The sequence below is a fragment of the Coniophora puteana genome, assembly GCF_000271625.1.
Source record: "Coniophora puteana RWD-64-598 SS2 unplaced genomic scaffold CONPUscaffold_18, whole genome shotgun sequence".
Classification (NCBI taxonomy): domain Eukaryota; kingdom Fungi; phylum Basidiomycota; class Agaricomycetes; order Boletales; family Coniophoraceae; genus Coniophora; species Coniophora puteana.
Window position 1 is genome coordinate 210,930 of NW_006913070.1, and position 23,067 is coordinate 233,996.

General features: G+C 53.4%; 10 protein-coding genes across 10 annotated transcripts; 6 read left to right on the forward strand and 4 right to left on the reverse strand.

Moving 5' to 3' along the window:
• Positions 1-304: 304 nt before the first annotated feature.
• CONPUDRAFT_159576 (thioredoxin-like protein) lies at positions 305-1,184 on the forward strand (the record flags this gene model as incomplete). The annotated part of the gene is made up of 4 exons (XM_007776684.1): positions 305-367; positions 427-534; positions 587-1,090; positions 1,146-1,184. 4 exons carry the CDS (start codon positions 305-307, stop codon positions 1,182-1,184), a joined length of 714 nt encoding a protein of 237 aa, XP_007774874.1.
• A 2,805-nt stretch (positions 1,185-3,989) lies between these two features.
• Positions 3,990-4,871, forward strand: CONPUDRAFT_77633 (uncharacterized protein; the record flags this gene model as incomplete). The annotated part of the gene is made up of 4 exons (XM_007776685.1): positions 3,990-4,269; positions 4,571-4,692; positions 4,721-4,753; positions 4,806-4,871. 4 exons carry the CDS (start codon positions 3,990-3,992, stop codon positions 4,869-4,871), a joined length of 501 nt encoding a protein of 166 aa, XP_007774875.1.
• Positions 4,872-5,148: 277 nt separating this feature from the next.
• Positions 5,149-7,581, reverse strand: CONPUDRAFT_147442 (general substrate transporter; the record flags this gene model as incomplete). The annotated part of the gene is made up of 16 exons (XM_007776686.1): positions 7,452-7,581; positions 7,341-7,399; positions 7,218-7,283; positions 7,150-7,161; positions 6,995-7,099; positions 6,877-6,939; positions 6,702-6,818; positions 6,584-6,647; positions 6,325-6,528; positions 6,170-6,269; positions 6,099-6,113; positions 5,932-6,046; positions 5,704-5,877; positions 5,629-5,649; positions 5,498-5,573; positions 5,149-5,426 (listed from the first exon to the last, which is right to left on the reverse strand). The coding sequence occupies exons 1-16, from the start codon at positions 7,498-7,500 to the stop codon at positions 5,149-5,151; spliced, it is 1,518 nt and encodes a 505-aa protein (XP_007774876.1). The 5' UTR covers positions 7,501-7,581.
• Positions 7,582-8,337: 756 nt separating this feature from the next.
• On the forward strand, positions 8,338-10,575 carry CONPUDRAFT_147443 (general substrate transporter; the record flags this gene model as incomplete). Its single annotated transcript, XM_007776687.1, has 14 exons — positions 8,338-8,386; positions 8,439-8,497; positions 8,548-8,613; positions 8,669-8,680; positions 8,733-8,837; positions 8,894-8,956; positions 9,011-9,127; positions 9,186-9,453; positions 9,508-9,607; positions 9,664-9,678; positions 9,738-9,852; positions 9,927-10,121; positions 10,177-10,252; positions 10,310-10,575. 14 exons carry the CDS (start codon positions 8,338-8,340, stop codon positions 10,573-10,575), a joined length of 1,506 nt encoding a protein of 501 aa, XP_007774877.1.
• Positions 10,576-10,942: 367 nt separating this feature from the next.
• Positions 10,943-12,515, reverse strand: CONPUDRAFT_132404 (uncharacterized protein). Its single transcript, XM_007776688.1, has 4 exons — positions 11,855-12,515; positions 11,688-11,795; positions 11,120-11,623; positions 10,943-11,068 (listed from the first exon to the last, which is right to left on the reverse strand). The coding sequence occupies exons 1-4, from the start codon at positions 11,915-11,917 to the stop codon at positions 11,030-11,032; spliced, it is 714 nt and encodes a 237-aa protein (XP_007774878.1). The 5' UTR covers positions 11,918-12,515; the 3' UTR covers positions 10,943-11,029.
• Positions 12,516-13,033: 518 nt separating this feature from the next.
• CONPUDRAFT_132407 (transcriptional regulator) lies at positions 13,034-14,036 on the forward strand (the record flags this gene model as incomplete). The annotated part of the gene is made up of 2 exons (XM_007776689.1): positions 13,034-13,086; positions 13,150-14,036. 2 exons carry the CDS (start codon positions 13,034-13,036, stop codon positions 13,853-13,855), a joined length of 759 nt encoding a protein of 252 aa, XP_007774879.1. The 3' UTR covers positions 13,856-14,036.
• An 88-nt stretch (positions 14,037-14,124) lies between these two features.
• CONPUDRAFT_159581 (NAD(P)-binding protein) lies at positions 14,125-15,126 on the forward strand (the record flags this gene model as incomplete). The annotated part of the gene is made up of 4 exons (XM_007776690.1): positions 14,125-14,209; positions 14,270-14,686; positions 14,753-14,906; positions 14,961-15,126. The coding sequence occupies 4 exons, from the start codon at positions 14,125-14,127 to the stop codon at positions 15,124-15,126; spliced, it is 822 nt and encodes a 273-aa protein (XP_007774880.1).
• Positions 15,127-15,391: 265 nt separating this feature from the next.
• On the forward strand, positions 15,392-16,445 carry CONPUDRAFT_112746 (ubiquitin-conjugating enzyme). The gene is made up of 3 exons (XM_007776691.1): positions 15,392-15,486; positions 15,572-15,698; positions 15,796-16,445. Exons 1-3 carry the CDS (start codon positions 15,484-15,486, stop codon positions 16,179-16,181), a joined length of 516 nt encoding a protein of 171 aa, XP_007774881.1. The 5' UTR covers positions 15,392-15,483; the 3' UTR covers positions 16,182-16,445.
• Positions 16,446-16,569: 124 nt separating this feature from the next.
• CONPUDRAFT_112748 (glycoside hydrolase family 3 protein) lies at positions 16,570-20,565 on the reverse strand. The gene is made up of 10 exons (XM_007776692.1): positions 20,368-20,565; positions 19,982-20,314; positions 19,367-19,916; positions 19,125-19,312; positions 18,833-19,066; positions 18,650-18,774; positions 18,015-18,585; positions 17,372-17,954; positions 17,145-17,320; positions 16,570-17,095 (listed from the first exon to the last, which is right to left on the reverse strand). Exons 3-10 carry the CDS (start codon positions 19,859-19,861, stop codon positions 16,786-16,788), a joined length of 2,682 nt encoding a protein of 893 aa, XP_007774882.1. The 5' UTR covers positions 19,862-19,916; positions 19,982-20,314; positions 20,368-20,565; the 3' UTR covers positions 16,570-16,785.
• A 1,649-nt stretch (positions 20,566-22,214) lies between these two features.
• Positions 22,215-22,496, reverse strand: CONPUDRAFT_66572 (uncharacterized protein; the record flags this gene model as incomplete). The annotated part of the gene is made up of 1 exon (XM_007776599.1): positions 22,215-22,496. A coding segment is annotated over one exon (282 nt), but the record flags the coding sequence as incomplete, so codon positions are not given.
• Between the last annotated feature and the right edge of the window lie 571 nt (positions 22,497-23,067).

Consider the following 23,067-nt stretch of genomic DNA (forward strand, 5'->3'; position numbering starts at 1 on the left):
GCTTCGGCCCACCTTTCGGTCAGCTCTATTCCGCCTGATGTAGGAGCGGCCATACCACTTATCGATGCTAAATGACCTCGGCAGCTTGAACGATCGGACGAACTTGCCCTCCGTGTCTTTCCTTGCGGAGATGCAGTCCTTAACTACCTGAATAAGATCATCGAAGAGGGTTCGGTCAGTGGGCTCGGTCAGTCCTTTGCAGAAACACTTATAAAGGGCACACGTTCAAACCAGGCTTCACCAGTCCACATCACATCCCAACTTCTCAGAGAGCAACATCAGCTTCACTGCCGATATCACCAACATGAGCTCTTCTAACAAGCAGATCACTCTCTACTACTCCAAGCTGAGCGTCTACGTCCAAAGGGTAAGTTCGTTGGCTTGACCCCATAACATCGAATAACCTGCTTAAATAATAACTTACAGGCGTCAATGGTCCTCGAAGAGGCCAAAGTCAATTACAAGAAGTATCCCATCCAAATCTTCGCCCCCAAGCCCGACTGGTTCCTCGAAAAGATCAACCCGAGAGGCCTTGTAAGCCTCATTACTCCCCTCTGCGCCCTGGATGCTAAACAGTCAATGCCAGGTGCCTGCTATCACCTATGGCGGCCCCGACGTCCCTGGTGACCAGCCCTCGTCCGAGGCTACCGTTATCATCGAAACGCCCGTCATCATGGAGTTCATCGCAGACCTTCACCCCGAGGCAAACCTGCTGCCCAAGGACCCCGTCGAGCGCGCTAAGGTCCGCCTCTTTGTCGACGCTGTCAATACGCACTTCGCGTCGACCTTCGTCGGCTTCATCGTGAAGGGCGACTCATACCAGACCGTCATTGACGGTGCGCGGGCTGTACAGAAGCTGCTCCCCGACCACGGCAAGTGGGCGATCGGAAACCAGTTCACGATTGCCGACATCGCTCTTGCCCCGTTCATCTCGCGCATCGAGCTTGCAAGCAAGCGCGGGGTCGGTAAATACGCAGCGGGGGAGAACAAGCTCGTGCTCGACGCTCTGAACTCGCCGGAGTTTGCCAAGTTGAAGGCGTACAGTGCGAACTTGCAAGAGCGCCCGAGCTTCAAGGCCACGTTCGATGGGGTAAGTGTTTTCGTAGCCGCTTAAAGTGATGCCCAAGTATTAACGAAACCTTTAGGATTATATCATTGGGGAGCTGACGAAGCTCCTCGCTTGATAAGGGGCAATTCCAAAGCCTGTAGTTCATTATTCCTCCTCTCCTTGTTTATGTTTGACTACCGCTGTGTAATGCCATCTGTGTGCCTCTGTCAAGTTCTGACTGTGTCAGGATTTCCAATAGCTGAGTGTGTATGGTATGACGCTCCACGGAAACATTGTAACACGACAGCTGATTCGGGCATTCTCATGGCACAGCTTACGTGGTACAGTATCTCTCTATAGAACCGAATTGACCAATCGACCGCGGCCAAGCCACCCAACCCTGTCAGCCAATCAGATTGCTGGCCACATATTTATTTCAAACAAATTCAACCGCACATCCCGTAACCGCGCTAACGGTTATAGAACCTCGACCTAAAGATGTCGATGATACGTTTCGTAAGGCCCCGCTCGGTAACAGGTTAAATTAAATTAAGTTAAATTATTTGGCCGAATTAGGAAGGTGTGAAAAACCCGCCGCGTCCAGCTCAGTAAAACCGAGTACTTTGTCAGTTTTAGTCAGTTATCCTGGGTTTCACAGTGGGTCGTAAGGATTATGCAAAAAAAGTGCGCTCATTCTCTTCCACTGTGTCCTTAGACGTTGGGAGTTCTAAGAGAGCGAGTTCAATGTACTGACGAGGACCAGGCATGATGTTAGAGTGCATGGTAGGAGAGAAGACAAAAAGCAAATTCAATGTTTTGTAAAGGTAGTGTAAAGAGGCACCAGTGCAGGAGCCTGAGGAGGGTGCGGGAAGTACCAGATAACCAAGTTCTAATCAGGCCGGAGTCTTCGGTTGGTTCGCACCAATAGAGCTAGAGCCAACGCGGCTCCCGGCGTCTCCGGGAGCCCGATAATATTGAGGGCATGGTACTAGCGTACGGTAGAACTATGACCGAATTATGTAAAGTAAGATGTAGGAAATGACAGGGAATGTGCAATGGAAGGTTTGACGTAGCTCTGAGGCGAGGCTCGAGGGAAGGAGGGTGGGTAGCAAAAAGAAAACTGCTGCCTGGCACAGCACGAAAATGAGCAGATCTCATTGAAAATGAGGAGCAGAGACTTACCGAGGCAGGGCGCGTTGATGAGCAGATGTCGAACTCTGCGCCCTGCCTCGTCTTTAATATTGCTCAGTCGAAACAGGAGCTCGTCGTCGCGATGACGCGACGAAGTCTCGCTTCTGGTCTGAATCGATAGTGCCGGGCTGGCGCGTTCTGGAAGAACGCTAAGGGTGTGTTTCACCTGAGTGAAAATGCCCCTGTGCGCAGGCCGAATAAACGGACCCGCTAAGGACACTCTCTGGGAGCTCCTTGTGCGCGTACCGGCGGTACGCTGAGGAAGTTCGTCGAGGACGCACTTCGCGCGCGTTCCTAGTAGGAACGCCGGCGTAGGCGCACGTGCGCGCTACGACTTTCCGGTCGTGATTAGACTCACGTAAATATCTTGGTTTAAACCCGATTAACTAGTGTTTTACCGTGCACATCTCCAGGTTTTGCAGCTCCTCGCACCTTCCTAATCGGCCAAATAATTTAACTTAATTTAATTTAACCTGTTACCGAGCGGGGCCTAATAAACATTGACTAATGAATGACTGACACCAACGATGACTTAGGCATTATTTCTTAGCAAATGGAGGCTCGGGCATGCAGTACTAGTGAGAGTGACTTCCCCCGCTACGTCCTTATCGCATCCTCCGAAAACCGCGCCGAAGAGACAATGGGTGAGCGGCTTCTCTTCCTTCTGGTTGCGCTTCCATGAGCTTCGACTGGCCTATCAAAATGCGTGACACCTAGGCGAGATCATAAAACTTGCAGTGAACCTGCAGGTTCGAGCCGTTGCATTCACTCAGCTGTCAAAAAGTTGCGCATTACGGATCTACGGAAGCGTCGGACTCCGAATGTTGCCTATCGGAGCCGATCATGGCCTCATTGCGTGTTGTGGGTCCATGATTTTTACCTTGATAGGAAATGCTGAACGCGAACAATAGCACTCGCGTATCGAGCGCGACGTCGCATGGAGTTTGCCGCTGTTTCGCGGTTTCAACTTAGCCTGGTTATTTCCACGGTGCTGAGACTATTTGTCCTTGTGTATTTCGCAACTTTCCCGATTGCGATTCGGACTGGGGCGGCTTGGCCTCATGGTTCTGGATTTAAAAAAGGCCATCGTTTTCTCCTCTTCCCTTCACCTCTCTTCCCTCTCTTCTCCCTCTATCGCTCCTCTGCTCCCTCCACATTTTCCCTCCTCGTTTCGTTGCTGCCTTGTCTTCGCTCTCTCTGTGGCACCGCCCTCTGCTCGTGGACGATGGATCCATGCGACGCCACTGGCCATCGTTAGGCTTGTTTTTATGTAAGGTAATTTATTTCCACCGTCAACGTTACATGCTGACATTCCGGCGATAGCTCATTTGTATACTACACACCCTTGGCGACTTACTCAGGTAATGCTACGCCTTCAGCCTCTTTTCCAACGCGTGCCGACAATTCTCCTCGAAGGTTTCTCCGGTGGCGTCGACCGAGGTTTGCGAGCGGCTGCAGCGTTTTCGCCACGGACCTGTGAAGGCTCCGACCGAGGCCATCAACAGCCGCGCCTCCAAGTGCCTAATAACGGCAAGAAGGACTTGGACTCCTACGTCGATTGCTGAGTCTGCAAGAGCTGAGTACATTCTTTGAGTTTGACTTTTGTCACCGCGGACTCGCGATGAGCTCCGTTCGAGGCCTTCAAGAGCCATGACATCAAGCGCCCACGAGTGGCCGAAGATCTCAGCTGAGTTTTCATTTCGTCTTGTTTTGTTCTCTTTTTTGCGTCTTACGGCAACACGGACTCGCGATGAGCTCCGACCGAGGCCCTCAAGAGCCACCATATCAAGCGCCTACTAGTGGCCGAAGACCGCGACGTCTAGGACACCCTGCTGAGTACTCTTCTTGGTTGGTCTTTTGGCAACACGGACGCCCGACGCGCTCCGAACGAGGCCTTCAAGAGCCACCACCTCAAGCGCCTACAAGAAGCGAAGATGTCGATGTCGAGCCTGGTGTCTCAAGGGTCTTTCTCGGCAACACGGACGCCCAAGTCGCTCCGATCGAGGCCATCAAGAGTCGCTTCTTCAAAGGTATTAATCTAGGTTTTCTTGTACTCGATTTCGTTTCTCTTGGCATCACGGACGCCCAAGACGCTCCGAACGAGGCCATCAAAAGCCATTCCTTCTTAAACTCGGTTAAAATCCTCCTCGTGCTTTCTCTTTTCTCTCGTATTCAAGTCGTCTTCCCTCTATGCTATCTGTCTTCTCTCGCTTTGTCCACCTATCGTCCCGTATATTTCTGCTCGTTCTGTCTATCGTCTCTCGTTTCTCCTACTTTTTCTCGTGTTCCCTATTTTCTCTCTTGTGCTTTCTATTTCTCTTGGATTTCTAGTTTCTCCTGGCGACACGGACAAGCGACTTGCTCCGAACGAGGCCATCAAGAGCCACGCAACAAGAGCCCCGCAAATGGGTGAAGACGGGAAAATCAGGCGCCCGGCACCGCCTTTGGCGGTGGTGAGTCTGATTCATATATGCTCCGAAGGCTCATTCTAACCGCATCCCTGTTCAGTTACAGGTGCGCAATTTAGAAATTCTGAAACTGGTGAGTCGAATATCATTTTCGCTAGCTTGCTGGGTTCTGGAAGATCGGTTTGGCGAGGGTCCGCGTCATGTCGACTGCTCGTTACCTGTAGCCGCTACACTAGTAGATGCTGAAATATAATTGCAATTCCCTTTCATCATTGTCGAGTGTGATTTTGATCAAGTCGAGTCAAATTGAAGGGTAAACATTCGGATTGAGTTGTCTACTGAAGGTAGCCTTGCTCGACGGCTGTGAGACTTCAAGCGCGTTGACATTTATTAAGCTACAAAGAAACCCGAACTCTTATACTTTAATACGCGACGCGATGGCGGAGTATCGTCAATGAATTATCACACCACATCCTTACATCATCCTGTACACCACAGTCCTCAAACATCTTCCTCCTTCCCTTTCTCCTCCCTCACCTCCACATCCTCCGCTATCCTCCGCCTTCTCACCGTCCTCCCGCCCTCGCCCGCCTTCAGGCTCTCCCACACGCCGCCTGTGATACCGCCCTTCTCGAAAATATGGTCGACATCCTCGAGCTCAAGGCCTTTCGTCTCGGGGAAGAACAGGTACACGACAGGCACCCAGATCGCGTTGAAGATCGCGAAAATGACGAAGACGCGCCACCCAATGTTGGCGATTGTGGGTGGCGTGATTTGCACTATTGAGTGTTAGGATCATTGTGTGAGCGAGTGGACAAATAGACGATCAAGAGGGGACAGAGAGACACACCGATGATGAAGGTGCTCATCCAGTTGGAGAAGGCAGAAACAGAGCCGCCGCGGGCGCGGATACGGGTTGTAGATATCTGATCATGCCCGGTCAGTTCGTCAAATAACGTCCCTTCTCATAGTAACACGTACCTCAGCGGGGTAAAGCCAGGGCTAGGGAGAGATGAATCAGCTTAGCGTCGCTTTTTGCCCACTCTAGCAACTCACAATGGGCAAAAAGCCAATACCCAGGAATATCTGGAACAAGAACACCATCGCCGTAGCGCCATACGCAGCCGACGTGCTTCCGGTGGACAGCAAGATCGACGTGAGCACAAAGCAGAGGGACAGCCCTGCAGCGGATATCATGAGCAGGGAACGGCGGCCGTATTTGTCAACGGTCTGTACCACGCCGAGTTGAGCACTTGAGGTTCGTTTATAGAAGGGGAGACGTACCCATATTGGTAAGAAAGACGCCACCATGAAAGTGATGGCGGTAGCACCACCCAGGATGAGGGATAGATTACGCGATAAACCCATAGTGTTCTCGTAGACGACAGGAGCCAGGTAGCTATGCCATATCAGCCTGATATTTCGTTCCTAGCTTTTGAGTCGTGACTTACTTAATCATGTTCGCTCTGGTCGTTGGAGTTTGACATTTAGTAGTAGCAGAGTCAAAACAGACCGAGCTTACCCAGTAAACTGCTGCATGACTTGGATCCCAGAACACAAACACATTCTTCGGAAGTTACCAAGCGGACCGCCTTGTATCAACTCTTTATACTTGAATGGGCCTGTTATCAAGTTAGCCCTTCCATTCTCAAGATTTAGCGAAGAAAGTGAACTCACCACCAATACTCTCCTGCTCCAGCGATACCTCGATCTCTTTCATCTTGTACACGACATCAGGATGGTCGATTGATTCGTGACCCTCAAGTTGTGCAAGGACAGAAGCACCCTCGTCTCGTCGATTATGCGCAATCAACCATCTTGGTGAGTCCGGCAGCACCACAACTTGGATCAGAAGCGCCAGTGCGAATACCGCTTGAAAGCCTGTTTACTCTGACGTCAGGACAGCGAAGTCGGATCTTCGGACCGAAAGTGCTACCTATGGGGAGACGCCATTGAATAGGGCCATCCACAAACGAGAGGCCATAGTCGAGCCAGTACGCCTCGAGCACCCGTGAGTGTCAATTACTAGGCGGGAGTGTAGAAAGGAAGCTCACTATCACCAAGCCCACGATGGTTATGGTTGAGTTGAGGCAAACAAGCATGCCTCTGACAAGCCCGTCACAAGTTTCTGATTGGTAGACCGGAATGGACGAGGAGTTGAATCCGTTTCCCTGGCGAGACTGTGGTGAAGGAATGTCCAACTGACATGGTGGCCTGTACCAGACTCACAATACCGGTGACGATGCGCCCGACGTATAGTTGAGCACGTGTAGTAGCGCTGGTGAGGATCGCCTGAGTAAGAGGCAATATTAGGGGTTGAAAGAAAGAGCGAGACAAGACAACTCACGGTGCCTACAAGCATGGTGATGGCCCCCGACATGATCATCCGCTTTCTACCCAAGGCCTCACCGAAGAAGAACACGACCAGAGCGCCGACCGCGCAACCGATATCCTGGAGATGTACTGAGTCTTTGGTCCGGGTTCTCAAATGAAACCACACACGTATATTGCGACCTAGTATGAATAGTGTAAGGCATATATCGCAGAGTCGTAGGAAGGACTGGACTCACGATGAGACCCTGTTCAGTAGGGTTAGGCTCCCCAAAGTCCTTTCCAAACTGGTTGTTTGCCCCAATCTATGGATCATGTCAGATGCGGCCCCCTACGTACAAATTCAAGGGGTGGAGACGCACGATGCCTGACATGACTCCCTGGTCGTACCCTTGAAGCAAGAAGCCAGTACAACAACATGCTAGAGAAATGGTCATGCCATCGAAGAAGGATTATGTCGGACCACAGCTTACCTGTGATAGCCCACACCAACCTGTCTCCTCTCAGTGGTACTATCCACATCTCGTCGAGGGTTGTAAAGGGAGTCGTCAAGCAACCTCAAGCGCCTGCATCGTGCTTCGCAAACCGAGGATACATGAACGTGACCCCCACCATTGCCGTAAATGACCACTGAAGAATGCGGGGCCTATAATTTTAGCGTCAGGAGGGGTGTGGGTGTGGGGTAAGAAGCCGGAATCCACATAAAGACGGCAAGGCGTCGCCGTCTCTTGAATCGGGATCAAAAGGCTAAGCTGGCTGGCAATTGTTGCTTCCACTGCTGCTAGCTTCCAAGTCGTCGCGTCCCAAGGTTGCAAGGCCTCTGCAAAGAGCCCCTGACAGTGACAGTCGCACGACACTTGTGCGGGAATCGCCGAACTTCCGCGAGGAACGGAGCTCTCTCGGCTTTCTTCCGAAATAATGCCCACAGTCCCTGGCCTTGGTCTTAGTCCATCAATTCATGTTTCTTCGTCGCTAATCATCGACATCTCGCATCCCAAGCATTGTGCATGACACTATCACCACACATACTGTCTATCTCCTGCATGCAGATGGAGGGTCCCGCTATGACTGACTGACTGATCGCACCTCGGCCGATGCGAGTAAAGTAGATCGAGCCGCTTTCTTGCGGTACACCGGACGTTTGTCAGAATTCTGTTACTATATCCTCCACATCTCTATGGCCTCACACGTGCTAAACCATCATCCCCACGCACCCAGCGGTCCGGAGAAGGGCGGTACACTGGTCAACTGACCGTCGATTATGATGTGACCAGACAGTGGCTCAGCTAAATCGCGAAGGATATAATATGCCAGGACATACACTGCGGATGCTGACTTTGCCCGCTTCACGTCTCCACGATGTGGATTGTACCTCTCAGAGGCAAGTATCTTGTATGGGCAGTCACAGGTGAGCACGCTTTTCTTCGTTGAATAGAGCTCGTTAGCTGATGCTCTTCAAGCATGCTGCTGTCAAGGGTTCCTTCTGCTGGGATACGACCAGGGTGTGATGTCAGGCATTGTGAGTGACTCGTTATCCCCTCCTCCTGCTACTCATCAAAGGTATTTAAGATCGGCGCTCAGAACCAGTTCGGACTGGATTTTGGGGAACCAGACGCGGCTACGCAAGGTCTCATAGTGAGTCAGGCAACTCCAAGAAATCTCTTTCGGTAACGTGAGTTGACCATGGCAGGTTGCGATCTATGTAAGTGTAAACAACGAAACTCAGTATGATCTATCCTGAAAGGTGAGGACAGGATATCGGCTGCGCATTTGGAAGCTTGCTGGTCTTCTTCTTCGGCGAACACATTGGGAGAAAGCGGATGATTATGTACGGAGCGTTCACCATGCTCATCGGAACAGTTCGTCGCGCAGCATTAGCGACAAGTCTTCATCAAACCTAACCATTCAATCCTAGGCTATTCTCACTAGCTCAACGACTCGCGCACAACTCTACGTCGGGCGTATAGTCACGGGCATTGTGAGTTAATGACCTAGCCTTACCCTTCCACTTTTAACTCGAGGTCATTCCAAGGGCAACGGCTTCAACTCTTCGTCAATACCCGTCTACCAATCCGAAACGTGCGCAGGGCAGATCCGAGGTACCCTCGTCTGTCTCAACTCAACAGTCACCATCATCGGCCTCGTCATCGTAAGCACGCCCGCCAGCCTCATATCACGATCTGTGACTTACCGTGCTAATGCAATAGGCATACTGGCTAGACTACGGCATGTCCTTCGTCAGCGGACCAGCGCAGTGGCGTCTCCCAGTCGGCTTCCAAGCCTTCTTCGCGCTCTGCCTCCTTTTCCAGGCGATGACCCTGCCCGACTCGCCGCGCTGGCTGATCGCACACGGGCGCGCTGACGAGGGCGCACGTGTCCTTGCACAGCTGGAGGACAGGGACTCGATTGACCACCCTGATGTGATCGAGAAGCTGAAAGAGATCGAGGTGTCGCTTGCTCAAGAGAGCGCTGGAGGTGCGTTCCCCTTCTTCATGTTAATAATGCCTGAGGTCTAATGATCTTCTGTAGGCCCGTTCCGCTATAAAGAGCTCCTGCAAGGCGGACCGCTGGGCAACTTCCGTAGGATATGCTTGTGCTGCGGCATTAACATCATGCAGCAGTTTACTGGGTAAGAGAGAACGTTTTCGACCTCCTTGATATTTTGCTAATACTGTGGGTACACAGAGCCAACATGATAAAGTACGCTATCCGCCAAATGGGTTGCATAGATCTGTGCTAATAGGATGGGCCGTGCATAGCTATCTTGCCCCCATCGTATATCAGAACACAATGGGCATGTCCCGCAACCTCTCCCTTATCCTCGGCGGTTGCACGGCCATCACGTACATGGTTGCCTCCTTCATCCCACTATGGGTCCGCTTACTTTCTACTTGCTTTTACCTACGCTATGTTGGCTCACAAGACTCTTTTCAATGTTCACCTCGTAGACCGTGGACCGCTTCGGTCGCCGTGCACTCCTAATGATATCCGGCGCCGGCCTATCAATGTGTTTCGTCATCGCGTCGATTCTTCTGTCCACCGGGAGCCCCTCGGCAGCATACGGCGCGACAGCGATGGTGTTCCTATTCCAAGTATTCATGGGAATCGGATATCTGCCTATACCATGGCTGTATCCCGCCGAGGTTCGCTAATGCTCTTGCCTCTCATTCCGACGCTGACATGAGATTTTGGGGCTAGATCTCGACCACGCGCATACGCGCACGCGGCTCCTCGATATCTTCCCTCGTCAACTGGCTCTGCGTCTTCACCGTCGGTGCGTCCTCGCCTTTTTGCTCTCTTTCTACGTACTTTTGCTGAGGCGCCGTTACAGTCCAAATCACCCCACCAGCCATCGCCAACATCGGCTGGCGCGTGTTCATCATCTTCGCGATCTTCAATGCCGTCTGGGTGCCGCTGGTCTATCTATTCTTCCCAGAGACGAAGGGCCTCGAGCTGGAAGACATCGACCACATCTTCGAGAAGGGCGGTATCACGGGTGGAGTGTGGTCTAGCCCGGGTGGACGGACGGTCCATAGGAATAGGATCGTCGAGGATGTGGAGGTGAGGGAGGAGAAGGAGCGGAAAGACGGGGTATGAGCATGTGATCGCATGACAAGGGAGAGTGTAAACTTTGTTATAAATCGTTTCGAAGTAAAGTGTACGATTCACGAATCAAGTAATCCATCCAAACCGAAAAGCCAAGACAGGAGGGTTATGGGAGCTTTTCGGGCACATGTGTTTATCTGGCGGTATGACCGACCGTGCTTAGCAAGCTTTGGACGCTCAGAATACCATTGGTTGACAGGCTTAAGTCGGGCTTCCACCGAGTTTACAGTCGCGTGCACGCGGCGAAGATGAGGGATATGACCAAACATTCAGGTAACGATGTCGAGATATTTGAGAAACGTGTCGATGTCCACTAAGCGTTTACCGATGCTGGGCGCAATATAGAGTACCTGACCAAGCGGCATGCACATGTCTGGTTTATTCCGTGCAAAGTCTGTCTTTACAAAAGCAAGAAATATCAATCGTACTCGTCATTACCCCACCCTCAAACGAGGAGCTTCTTCAACTCATCAATGATATAATCCTGTGAGTCTGATCAGCACATGAACTTTCAAAACCATACGGTCGAACTCACCCCATCGAATGTAGCCTTGAAGCTCGGGCGCTCTTGCAAGTTCGCGCTGTACGCTTTGAACTTGGCAAACTCCGGCGAGTTCAACGCGTCCAACACGAGCCTGTCCTCCCCCGCTGCGTACTTCCCGACACCGCACGTGCTCGCAAGCTCAATGCGCGAGACGAACGGCGCGATCGCAATATCGGCAATCGTGAACTGGTCGCCGATCGCCCACTTGCCGTAGTCGGGGAGCAGCTTCTGCACGGCTCTCGCGCCATCCAGGACGGTCTGGTACGAGTCGCCGTTGGCGACGAAGCCGAGGAACGTCGGCGCGAAGCGCGTGTTGACCGTGTCTATGAACAGGCGGACTTTGGCGCGCTCGACGGGGTCTTTGGGCAGCAGATTGGCTTCGGGATGTAGGTCCGCGATGAATTCCATGATGATGGATGTTTCGATGATCACTGTAGCTTCGGGCGAAGGTTGGTCACCGGGGACGTCGGGGCCGCCGTAGGTGATGGCGGGTACCTGTTGAAATACGCTTTAGCGCCTACTCACGATTCAGGGATCGAAGCTAGGCGCTGTGACTTACAAGGCCCCTGGGGTTGATCTTTTCGAGGTACCAGTCGGGCTTGGGGGCGAATATCTGGATCGGGTACTTCTTGTAATTGACTTTGGCCTCTTCGAGAACCATCGACGCCTGTAAGGTTATCAGTCAGCCGGAAGAATCCATGTACTGAAGCACGGTGACGGGCTTACCCTTTGGACGTGGACGCTCAGTTTGTTGTAGTAGAGCGTGATCTGCTTGTCGGAGGAGCTCATGCCGAGGTTATGTGTATGTTCGCGTTATGTGGGAGATTGTGAGATGTGCTGTCGCCATGTTTCGGATATGCCCCCTTTATGCATTTGCAAAAAGCATGACCGAATCCGTTCCGTATGATGTCTTATTCAGGTACTTCGGCCATAGAGCTGGAGGCTCTTATCCAAATGACACGACAGCCGTATCTGACCGAGAGCTCAGGTTGTCAAGCGTCGAAAAGCCTTGAATATGGACGAGTGGTACGCCCCTATCTGAGGTAGATCAGGCCCGGGGCTGACAGAGGGCAGGCCGAAATGTTAGTCTCGCGATGAGCTCCAGTGGCTGTAGGTCAAACTGCTGAATCCTTTGTCGGGCGTCGTTTTTAGTCATTACCTCGGGATGAATGTTTCAGACAAGAAACAACGGTTGCGCGAAAGAAAGCCGAGATGCCTGCAATGAAATGGTGGCTCAACGGCAGTCTATTGTTGATAAAGCGCCCTCCGAGTCGGACTGGCCTCGGTGTCCCTGCGAAGAGCTTACACAATTCGGTGTCGACTCGGACCACCATGCACTGGGGTGAGGAATCCAGGGATCCATAGAGATGAAACACAACAATCTGGGAGGTTCCGGTGGGATAACGGACTTCTCATTCTGTCCGGTGAGCGAAGGAAAGCTGAGCGTCGTTGACCACAGCGAGCGCGATGGAAGAGGAGCGTGAGAACTCCCGGCCTGCCGTGCGAACAGGACCATTCTCGACTGCGCATCAGCTTAGCACACTCCGTTTCCGGAACATACGCGTAGGATTCCGCAGTGACAATATACCGACGCCATCTTCTCTCCAGCAGCTCCAACTAGCACGCTTGGTCCACTCTTGCATGTATTCGGCGAGGAACAGGAATGTTTTCGTGCGCACCCTCTTGAGTGGAAACCGTATCGTCTTTCAAGGAGTTGAAAACGCCATGGATTCGACATCGCTAAGCACTTGCCCTACATTGACAAGCGACGGAACGGAACACCGCGATGGTGCTCGAGTCAGAGCTCTCCTAGAGCAAGCACCTGATCACGAGGCTATCAGCGTTTCCTCATCATAAAGCTCGTTTGGAGACATCTCGAGCTCTCTTCTCTGTTCGTCCTCGACGATGTATATCAGGCCAGCCCATGCCGTCCTCGAGCCCGAAACACTCCGATCCTTGTACGTCCTCTCTCCATCGCTATCAACTTCACCTCATAAACACCTGATCTTTCAAACGTCCAGCATAAAAAGCAACCCTCTCGGTATCCTCACCACAGCCATCTCGCACCCCGACATGCCCTTCCTCCAATCCTCACACATCCCCTTCCTCATCGACGCGCCCACATCCCCCTCCGACCCGTCCGACCTCGGCTCCCTGCGGGGTCACATCGCCGCCGCGAACCCACAAGCCAAAGCGCTCGTCGCAGCCGCCCGGGCCGCGCCCGGCGCGTCGCCCGACGCGGGCACACTGGCGCAGGAGGTGCTCGTGCTGTTCACGAGCCCGACGCAGAGCTACGTCACGCCGAGCCTGTATGTGCAGACGAAGCCCGCGACAGGCAAGGTCGTGCCGACGTGGGACTACATGGCCGTGCAGGCGTACGGGCGCGTTACGGTGCACCACTCTGCGGCGACGGAGGAGGGGACGCGGGCGTGGTTGCAGCGGGCGGTGTGCGATCTGACGGAGCATGCGGAGCGGGAGGTCGCGCGGAAGGAGGAGGGGGAGGCGTGGGAGGTGGCGGATGCGCCGAAGGCGTTTGTGGATGTGCTGAAGAGGGCAATTGTGGGTGTTGAGATTAAACTGACGAGGTTGGAGGGGAGGTGGAAGGTGGGGCAGGAGCTGAGCGAGGGGGATCGGCAGGGTGTGGTGGACGGGATGAGGGCGTTGGGGACAAGTGTGGGCGAGGCGATGGCGAACGTGGTGGAAGAAAAGGGGAAGAAGGATCGATGACTCTCATACCGTGGTATCTTTGCGTTACACAATTCTCGTGCTTTTGAGATACCAACTATGTTCCCGTATCCATCAAAGGAGTCGCTCAAGAGGTTAGCTGCAGCCATTGGCTACCGCGACCAGCGCCCGTCCGTTCACACGTGTCGCTCACTCACCGCGACCTCCACACTCATGATCGACCATGTAATTATCTGCTTCAACCATTCATACCTTTCTTCAGCAAACAGCTTATAAGCTTTCAAAGCTTCGTCTGCGTTGCATTAACGGCAATGGACCTTGGTCTCAACGATGTGCATGTCCTCATTACGGGCGCGAGTGGAGGGATAGGATTGGAAACGACGCGTCTCTACCTCTGTAAGTTCATGAGGAACCGGAAGTCGACTCATCATCCTGAATGAGTCCTCAATGTCATAGCCCTGGGTGCACGCGTTACGGCACATTACAACAGAAACCCAAAGCCTCTCCACGATCTCTGCACCCATCATGAAACGACATTGCGATGCATACAGGCGAACCTAACGAACGAGGACGACGTTACGCGTCTATTTGACCAAGCGTCCGATAATGCACATGTACCCGTGTCGGTCCTCGTGGTCAACCACGGAGTATGGCCAGAAGAGGATGTTCCACTCGCAGACATGTCGCTGCAGCAGTGGAACAACACTATCGGCGTCAATCTTACCGCGTCCTTCCTCGTATGTCGGGGGTACCTCCGCGCCCTTCGCAAGGCCGGTGAAAGTGAGAAGGCGAAAGCTTCAATCGTCCTCGTCGGAAGCACATCAGGAAAGTACGGCGAACCCGGGCATGCTGACTACGCTGTCACGAAGAGCGGTGCGTACACTGGAAAACTCGGGCTTCTGTTCATGTGAGAGATTGAGCTGATGTGAGCACTGGAAGGTATGATGTACGGCCTGACAAACTCGCTCGAGAATGAGATTGTCAGGATTGCTCCCAAGGGGAGGGTCAATGCCGTTGCGCCTGGATGGGTGAAGACGGCTATGACGGAGGAGACGTTCAAGGACCCTATGCTTCTGTATCCCGATCTCGCGACGTGAGTCCTAAGCCAGCTTCACAGCACACCACAGTCAGGTCTGACCCAGTGCAGGACACCGCTAAGAAAAGTCGCGACAGCAATGGATGTGGCTAATCAGATTGTGATCCTGTCGTCTCATGCAGTCTCCGGTCATGTGTCAGGGCAGGTTGTATTCGTGGACGGAGGGCAAGAAGGTACACTTTTGAATATGCCCGAGGACCTTCCGTCCGATCTTTGACATCATTCATTGAATGACCTGCCTAGGATAGCTGCTGTATACCCTTGTACACTGTACTGCTGATCTTGCGACAAGGTTCGAAAGTATGAAACTGAGAGTACATGATGATGGTTGCACACGACCAGCTCGGACGAGGAGTAACAGGGTTAGGGGCGTGGTTAGTGATTCCCGTTTATGGGCGGAGGAGCAGTTGCTGCTGCGCCGTTCGCGCGTGGGTGGACAACAGAGGACAACACTCTTGATCTTGTACTTTTAGCTGGACCACAAACTCCTCGTGTTTTTCTGTCTCCTCCTTCAATATACGACCCTAATCGCACTTCCTCATATCCTACCCCTCTCCTCCTACCATCCGTCAACATGGTGCGTCTGGTTTCGCGTTTCTCGACGTGCAGGAGGCATGCAGTAGCAAAACATTGAACTGACCTGCCTGGTGGTTTTTGAACAGTCTACAAACTGCAAACGTCGCCTGATGCGCGACTTCAAGCGTCTCTCGACGGATCCTCCTGGTGGCATCTCGGGCAGCCCAAGTCCAAACAACATTATGGTCTGGAACGCCCTCATCATCGGTCCAGGTACGTTCTTCCCCTCGCAACCACTTCTCCAGTCTTCCCACCTACCACAACACGCTGTCCCACACGATCTCATACGCGTAAACCACCACCCACACAGCCGACACGCCCTTCGAAGACGGCACCTTCAAGCTCCTGCTCACCTTCGACGACTCATACCCAAACAAGCCGCCCACCGTGAAATTCCTCTCGCGCATGTTCCACCCAAACGTGTACGCCAACGGCGAGCTCTGCCTCGACATCCTCCAGAACCGCTGGTCGCCCACATACGACGTCGCCGCCATCCTCACCTCCATCCAGTCCCTCCTCCACGACCCGAACCCGAACAGCCCCGCGAACGCCGAGGCCGCGCAGCTGTACCGCGAGAACATGAAGGAGTACGTGCGCCGCGTGAAGGCGACCGTCGAGGACTCGTGGCTCGATCCGGAGGAGATGGACGCGGTCATGGCGGAGGACGGCGACGGCGACGGCGGAGGCGCGGCGTAGTGGGGGTTCCGCGCCGTGGATCGCGGGTCGGGGATTCGCTCATAGCGGACTCTCTTCGCGGTGGGCTTTGTCTCCCGGGGTGGCTTGTGGTATAGCTGTGTTCAGACATTTACGCTTCCTCATCTTTTCTTTTCTTGACCATCATCGTTTCAATCTTATACATACCTAATACATCGCACCGTATTCATGTCATGATCCTCATTTCTTCTGGTCCCTGACCGCATGGCTTATTCGTGGCAGCCATATGATTCTGAAGCCACAAATTGACTACTGATTTGCTCGTGTGATCTCAGCGACCGATTGTGTAGCATGCAAAACGCTCAATATCTTATTAACATCGCTTCAGGTATATGAAGCGTACAATAAGGTATTACAAGGAAGTAGAGACGGGTAAAGTTCTGTATAAACGAGCGAATAATCGAGTTGGTATCTTGTGGTGAACGAATGGAAGGGTTTTACTGTAAGTAAAATGTTAGATGTGTAGCGTAGCGTCCAATACGCCGTTTTAGAATCTGTCTCGGTCCAGTGCCAAACGGAGAAAACCACCGCTCAGGTGGGAACCGCCAATCTGAACCAACGGTCCACGGGTTACCAAACAATCGAATCACAGAGGCAGCGTGCCCTTGAGCAAGAACTTGCGGCTGCTCTGCCCGACCGAGAACGTGTACACGCCCTCGGCCTTGCGCCAGCCCTGGTCGACGACATCCCACACGCTCAGATCGTACCGTGAGAGCGTGAGCTCGACCTTCTTGAGCTGGTTGGGCACGAGCTTCACATTGGCGAACCCGCGGAGCACCGAGGGCGGCTCCGCCGCCGACGCGGGGTAGTGCAGGTACAGCTGTGGGATCTCCGTGCCGGCGAGGTCGCCTGTGTTCTGGATATCGAAGGTGACTTTGATGTAGGGCTCGTGCAGCCTGTGGAGAGGTGAGCACCTGGTGGGAAAAGATGGGTGGTGAGACTCACCAAAGAGCAGCGGAGGAACCTTCTGCGATGGGCGTGGCCTTGCCGTCCTCCCAATTCGCGATGAGCGCGTTCTCGGCGTCGTCGGTGCTCCCGACCTTGCGCGCCTTGAGGTTCGTGTACTTGAACGATGTGTAGCTTAGCCCGAAGCCGAACTCGAAGCGGGGCTCGATGTTTTTCTACAGTCGCCGTTGTCAGCTACTAGCTAGGGAAAAGGGAAGTGGACGTACGGCATCAAAGTGGCGGTAGTCGATGAACAAGCCCTCGGTATAGTCGACGTCGATGATCTCCTGGCCCACGCCGCCGTCATTCAGCTGCGCAGGATAGTCCTCGGGCCGCTTCGCGATCGTGTACACGAGCTTACCGCTCGGGTTATACTCCCCATACAGCACATCCGCGATCGAGTTCCCGACCTCCTGGCCCGCAATATTCGCCCACACCACCGCCGTCACATTCGGATGGTCGATCCATGGCTCCACAATAAGCGGGCCGACGCTGTGCACAACCACGATCGTGTTGTTGTTCAGCGCCGCGGTATTCAGCACGACGTTGTCGCCGTTGTTCCACGCTGTGAGATTCTGGCGGTCGCCCTCGTTCGAGTCCACGTTGATGTACTGCTCGCCCGAGTCCGCGTTGATGAACACGAGCGCGGCGTCCTGCACGAGCGCGAGCTGCGACGCGTTGTTCGGGTTCGTGCCCGGCTCCGGGGTGATGCCCCAGTTGTCGAAGTTCCAGAAGACGCCCGTGCCGTCCTTGCGCGCGCGCTCTTGGATGCCCTCGAGCGGGGTGATGAGGTACGGGAAGTTGCCGGTGCTGGTGGGAACAGACTCGTAAGCTCACGAAGAAAGCGACGGGAGAAGATGGCAGACGCACCCAGAGCCCCAGCCCATCGCCAAAACACCGTCGTCGCCGCCCTGGTCCGCAAACTCGTTCGGTCCATACAAGCCCGGCGCAGCGTCCTCGCCGACAATCACGATCCGCTTGGGCTTGTTAAGCGGCAACGCACCGCGCTCGTTCTTGAGCAACACCGCACCCGCCGCACCGATCTCCCTAACGATCTTATAATGGTCCTCCTGGACATTCACATGCCCATTCGTCGCCTCGTCGTAGTTGTTGAACGCATTAAAGTTCACCGCCGGATAGCCCTCGTCGTCCTGGTGGACGTAGTACCACGCCGCGACGATGCGCGTCGCCATGTCGTCGAGGCGCGCGGACGCGATCGTGCCGTTGTGCACGAACGTCGTCAGGTTCCCGCCAAAGTACGAGTCGCCCGAGTCGAACGTGACGTCGCCGGGCATCGTCATGTCGAGCCCCGCGACGGCGGAGAGCGTCGATTCGGTCGCTTGCCAGTCGGACATGACGTAGCCCTGGAAGCCGTACTCGCGCTTGAGGACGTCGTTCATCATCTTGTCGTTGTTGCACGCGTACGAGTCGTTGACCAGGTCTGTCATCGCGAGAGGGGAGGGTTAGATAGGGAAATAAGGGAGGTGAGAGGCAGTAGGACGCACTGTAGCTGCACATGACGGAGGCGACACCGGCCATGACGCTGCGCAGGAAGGGGTGGGCGTAGAGCTCATGCTGAGTCCTGTCGTCCACGTTTGAGCTAACCTGCGTGCGGAAATGCTCCTGCTCGCTGTAAACAACAAAAAGTTAACACTGGCTCCCTGAGCAAGAAAGAAGATAATGCCCACTTGTCGATAAAGTGCTTAGCGCACGCCTGCACACCGGATGACTGCATGCCAAGGATAGTCTCGTACGCGGATTCACCAGTCAAATAGGGGTCAGCGCCAAACCCTTCCCAGTTGCGCCCGCCGGCGGCGATGCGGCCCATGTTCATCATCGGGCCGAGGGCGACGTTGACGCCCTTGCCCTTGTGCTCTTTGCCCAACGCAGCGCCGCGCTGGCGCATCAGCTCGCGATTCCATCTACGGCATAAAGTCAGCGATCTGAGATTATGCGGAGAGAGGAGGCAAGGAGACACACGTAGAAGCGACGGTGATGCCAGCCGGGAACGCGGTGACGAAGTCGGCGAAGCGGACAGAGAGGGGCGAGTCCTCGAGACAGAAGCCAGGGAAGTCCCTGACGGGCGGCGTGTTGCCGACGCAGAGGCCCTTGGCCCAGCCGACGCCGGTGGTGATGTTCACCTTCTCCTCGACGCTAAAGTCGGAGATCTACCATTGCGCTGTTAGACAAGCTCCTAATATCTTGGGAAAGGCTGAGCTCACCATGCTCTTGGCCTTCTCATACGCCGCAGCCCAGGCGGGCGCAAAGTCAGGAATGTCTTGCGGCCCATCTGAGCGGACGGGCGGCGGCTCGAGAGGGTCAACCGACGGGTACCCAAGTAGGTTGGGCGCGAGCGTGGGCGTCGGGAAGGGCGTGAAGGGATACTTGGAGAACGGGACCGAGATTGCGCCAGTTTCAGTGGGCACGAGAGAGACGGTGGTGACCGGGGTGCCAGAAATGGTGGTGAAGGTGACGCTGTCGCTAACCCAGGCAGAGCCAGAGGCAGAGCTGGATGTGGAGCCAGACGAGGCAGAGGCGGAAGAGGTAGGGGATGATGAGGTTGCGGAGGACGAGGAGGTGGATGAAGCAGCGCTGGTTGACGAGGAGCCAGACGCAGACGACGAGGCGGATGATGCGGCGCTGGATGCCGAGGACGAGCTCGCAGCGGAGATGACGGGGAGGAGAGAAAGGAGCGACAGGAGTTTGGCGTACTTCATGGTGACGGATTTACACCTTGCGTGCAGACACAGTCAGATATAACCGTGCGTAGTGCTGCAAAGGTGAAAGGACGAGAGCCGTCAGCTGGAGGGAGAAGGAAAAGGAAGAGAGAGGCGTGCCTTTGGCTGGTGTCAGAGAGCGCCTTTTTCAATTTGGCCGCATCCACATTTTGCATCAAGGTGACACATGAACGTAATCTCATCCCTGGCAAGGTTTGTATTAGGCTCGCGATGAGCCCTGCAAGGAATAACTCCGGTGAATGCGCGTCAGCCCAGCGTTTCGATCAGGAGCCTCGTCCTGGTGGATTCACGGTACGTCCTGGAACACGCTGGATTTGCGCCTTTCAGAGATTGAATTTGTTTGGGAGTTGCAAGGAGAAGCATGTTGGTGTGACCAGGACGCGAGAGGCAGGAGCGCGTCTTGGTCTCTTCTTTGGTGCTCCACAAGTCAGTCTGGGGTCAGATCATCAACGGCTCTTTTATGCCCCATGTGTTTCTTTGCTCACCTGATGGCTTGTGCTATCTCGTCACTGTCACTGGTTTGGTCTGAACACATATCGAAAGATCATGACCTGTAATCCCAAGATGCACTCCTCCATCCTGAGACTAGGCTAGGCAGTGGTCATGATTTTCCTTCTCGCCGCGACACATCTAGGCTCACGCACACGGCCGACGCGTGAAAACCCAAGATCATGAAGAGAAGGGTGTTGTCGCCAAGTCAAAGAATGCAATGACGAAGACCAGCGGAGCGGCGATTGCCGGCATTGCTGTGGAGCGGCACAAGCTCACTTCAGGCTGTCGGCACGGAGACCTGACAAAACGCGATCACATGTAATGCGTCCTCTCGGTCGATTACCCGAAGATACGAGGCTGACGAGGAGAACAAGGCGAAAGTAAGCAGAGATGTTGTGTATACTGCCCATCCAATTTCAAGGGTGAGTTTCTACAGCCAATTCTATGTTTATACACTCGGGTTGTATACAACAAGTTATCATCCCCATCCACCTCCTTGCCCATACTCACCTCCAACCTCGCAACAAGCAAGAGTGTACTGCTCGACTTCCTGCTATCCGAAGAGCAGCTACAGAAGCTCGCGTGGATCACTGATATCGCATTCTTCTATAATACTTGCCCGCTCGCTCCTCCCGAGCGAACGAACAAACGGACATCGTAGTAGAATAGCCTGCACAGAGATCCACCTTATGGATTAATGCTGTACGTCTCCCTCAGCGACAGTCACAGCTTTACCTCAACCGTAACCCGCTCCCTAATCGCCTTCAGAATATCTGCTTATTAGCACTTACTACCTCACAGGCCGAACGCGGCTGCCTGGCGTGCTGACTCCGCCTTCAGTAATATGCAGCATCAAGTTGACGTGAACTGTAACAGTGCTTGACGTATGGGTGTCTAAACGACAATGGAAATGCATGACAGACTGAGACTTACACACGCACATTGTTGCTCAGTCCAGATTGCATATTGCTACTATCAACCAATACACGGTGCGTCTTTCAAATTCCATCAGAACTATTGTATAAACCGACTCCGAGCGGAGGCAGCTCTCTTGTGTACATGTCTGATTTCTGCAAGATTGCTTATAGCCGTGCAAACTTTTTGGTACGTCCGATTGGCTCGCGGAATCTCTTCTTCTACCAAGCTTGCGCAAGCTAGAACCAGTGTTTTACTAGATTACTGATGGATACCACTAATGGCCCATGGCAATGGAGCGATATATATATTTCATTTCAGCAATTCGGCGGCGGACATCAACTTAAACTACAGTTTACTGCAAGGGGTGCTTCATAAACCCCTCGGTAAGGGAGAGATTACTGACCTGGTACTAGTACTACACACACGAAGGCGTCAAGTTAAAATGAATAGATTTTGTTACTATCGGGTACGAGAAAGAAAGGGGAGGGCCCAATGCTAGGTATAGCTCGTGGCCGGCGCTTGCAAGATCGGACGTTTTGAGTAGAAAAAACTTCGTTGCAACCTCGTAAGGATAGTCTACGAAACAGCGTGCCTATGTGTGTCGTAAGAGACAAGCAACAAGTATTCTACTGCAGAACATTTTCGTAAACAAAACAGAGACATATCTGGAGTGTGCCGTGTGAGCGCAGCCCGTTAACTACTACTAATACATCTTCGAAGACAAAGCAGAAGTATATAAAAACCGGAATTATTTCTTACTTGCAAGCGTTACAAAACATCCTAACATCGCCTCTTCCTCGATTATCCAAGTTGCATGATAGGAACGCATTAATGAGCCAACGTCCCGGACGAGGAAGCGGTGTCGACCGTTTGGACTCAGATCCTGTAATTACACTCGGTGAATACTACAATTTTCGGGCGATCAGAAAACATTGAACACGTACGGCAGAGGGATGAGCTTAATGCTAAGAGGGCCGTATTTCGACCCAAACACGGTAGCCGACAGGTCCAGCCAGAGCCATTTGTCTTTCAAATAGACACGCGCCTCGCCCGACAAGATACCGCTAATGCCGAAAGTGAACTTGACACCTTCGATCAAGTTTCCTTGGAAGCTCGCAAGCTGGAACGTCCCAATGATCGGGATCCTGACGGAGAACGATGCGTCAATCTGGAGACTGGTAAGGTTGACGGAGCCTTTGAGCTGCAGAACAGAGAAAATGAGCACGCAGTGCGAGTGAATGGGCTAGGAAATACTGACGATAAATACAACACCCCAAAGTGGAATCTCGATGTTGAAGTCGTAGGCTGTGCTGTCGACCGAGTCTCCAAAGACGGGAGCACCTGCTATGGCGTATACATGGACGATTTCTCCTGTTTCGGTCTCGTGTTCATTGCGGTGACCTTTGAGGAACTTGGGTAGGTCTGAAGCAATTGTTAGAGAAAAGTCAATCGAAGTTAGCATTGCGGATGCATACCGACGCGAAGATGATCAACGGTGCTCATGCTGCTGGTTTACTTGTATACAAGAGTACGCTGGGTTAGAAGGAACTGAGGAAAAAGGCGGGGACGTGACGCTCTTTATATGTTTTCACTCAGGCAGACGCTCTCCCGGTACTATTATGGTACATCCATGAACTACAATTTTTCTGAGTGTAGGACTTGAAAGTTGCCATGCTTGCTTGGAGGACGGTTTACCCCTGTTTCATCCTAACTGTAAACGAGCTCTTACTACTACAAGCCTCCGCCCTCCCCCTGACATCTTAAAACCCGTGTAA

Excerpts from the sequence above, each read along its gene's own strand:
- CONPUDRAFT_132404 (XM_007776688.1), bottom strand. The coding sequence starts at position 11,917 with ATGAGCTCCTCCGACAAGCAGATCACGCTCTACTACAACAAACTGAGC. Across the intron at positions 11,796-11,854 it reads TGAGCGTCCACGTCCAAAGG|GCGTCGATGGTTCTCGAAGA; the intron begins GTAAGCCCGTCA and ends ATAACCTTACAG. Across the intron at positions 11,069-11,119 it reads TCAAGGCTACATTCGATGGG|GATTATATCATTGATGAGTT; the intron begins GTGAGTTCGACC and ends TCAGACTCACAG.
- CONPUDRAFT_112746 (XM_007776691.1), top strand. Across the intron at positions 15,699-15,795 it reads CGCCCTCATCATCGGTCCAG|CCGACACGCCCTTCGAAGAC; the intron begins GTACGTTCTTCC and ends CCACCCACACAG.
- CONPUDRAFT_112748 (XM_007776692.1), bottom strand. The coding sequence starts at position 19,861 with ATGAAGTACGCCAAACTCCTGTCGCTCCTTTCTCTCCTCCCCGTCATC. Across the intron at positions 19,313-19,366 it reads ATGAGAAGGCCAAGAGCATG|ATCTCCGACTTTAGCGTCGA; the intron begins GTGAGCTCAGCC and ends GCGCAATGGTAG. Across the intron at positions 19,067-19,124 it reads GGCATCACCGTCGCTTCTAC|ATGGAATCGCGAGCTGATGC; the intron begins GTGTGTCTCCTT and ends TTTATGCCGTAG.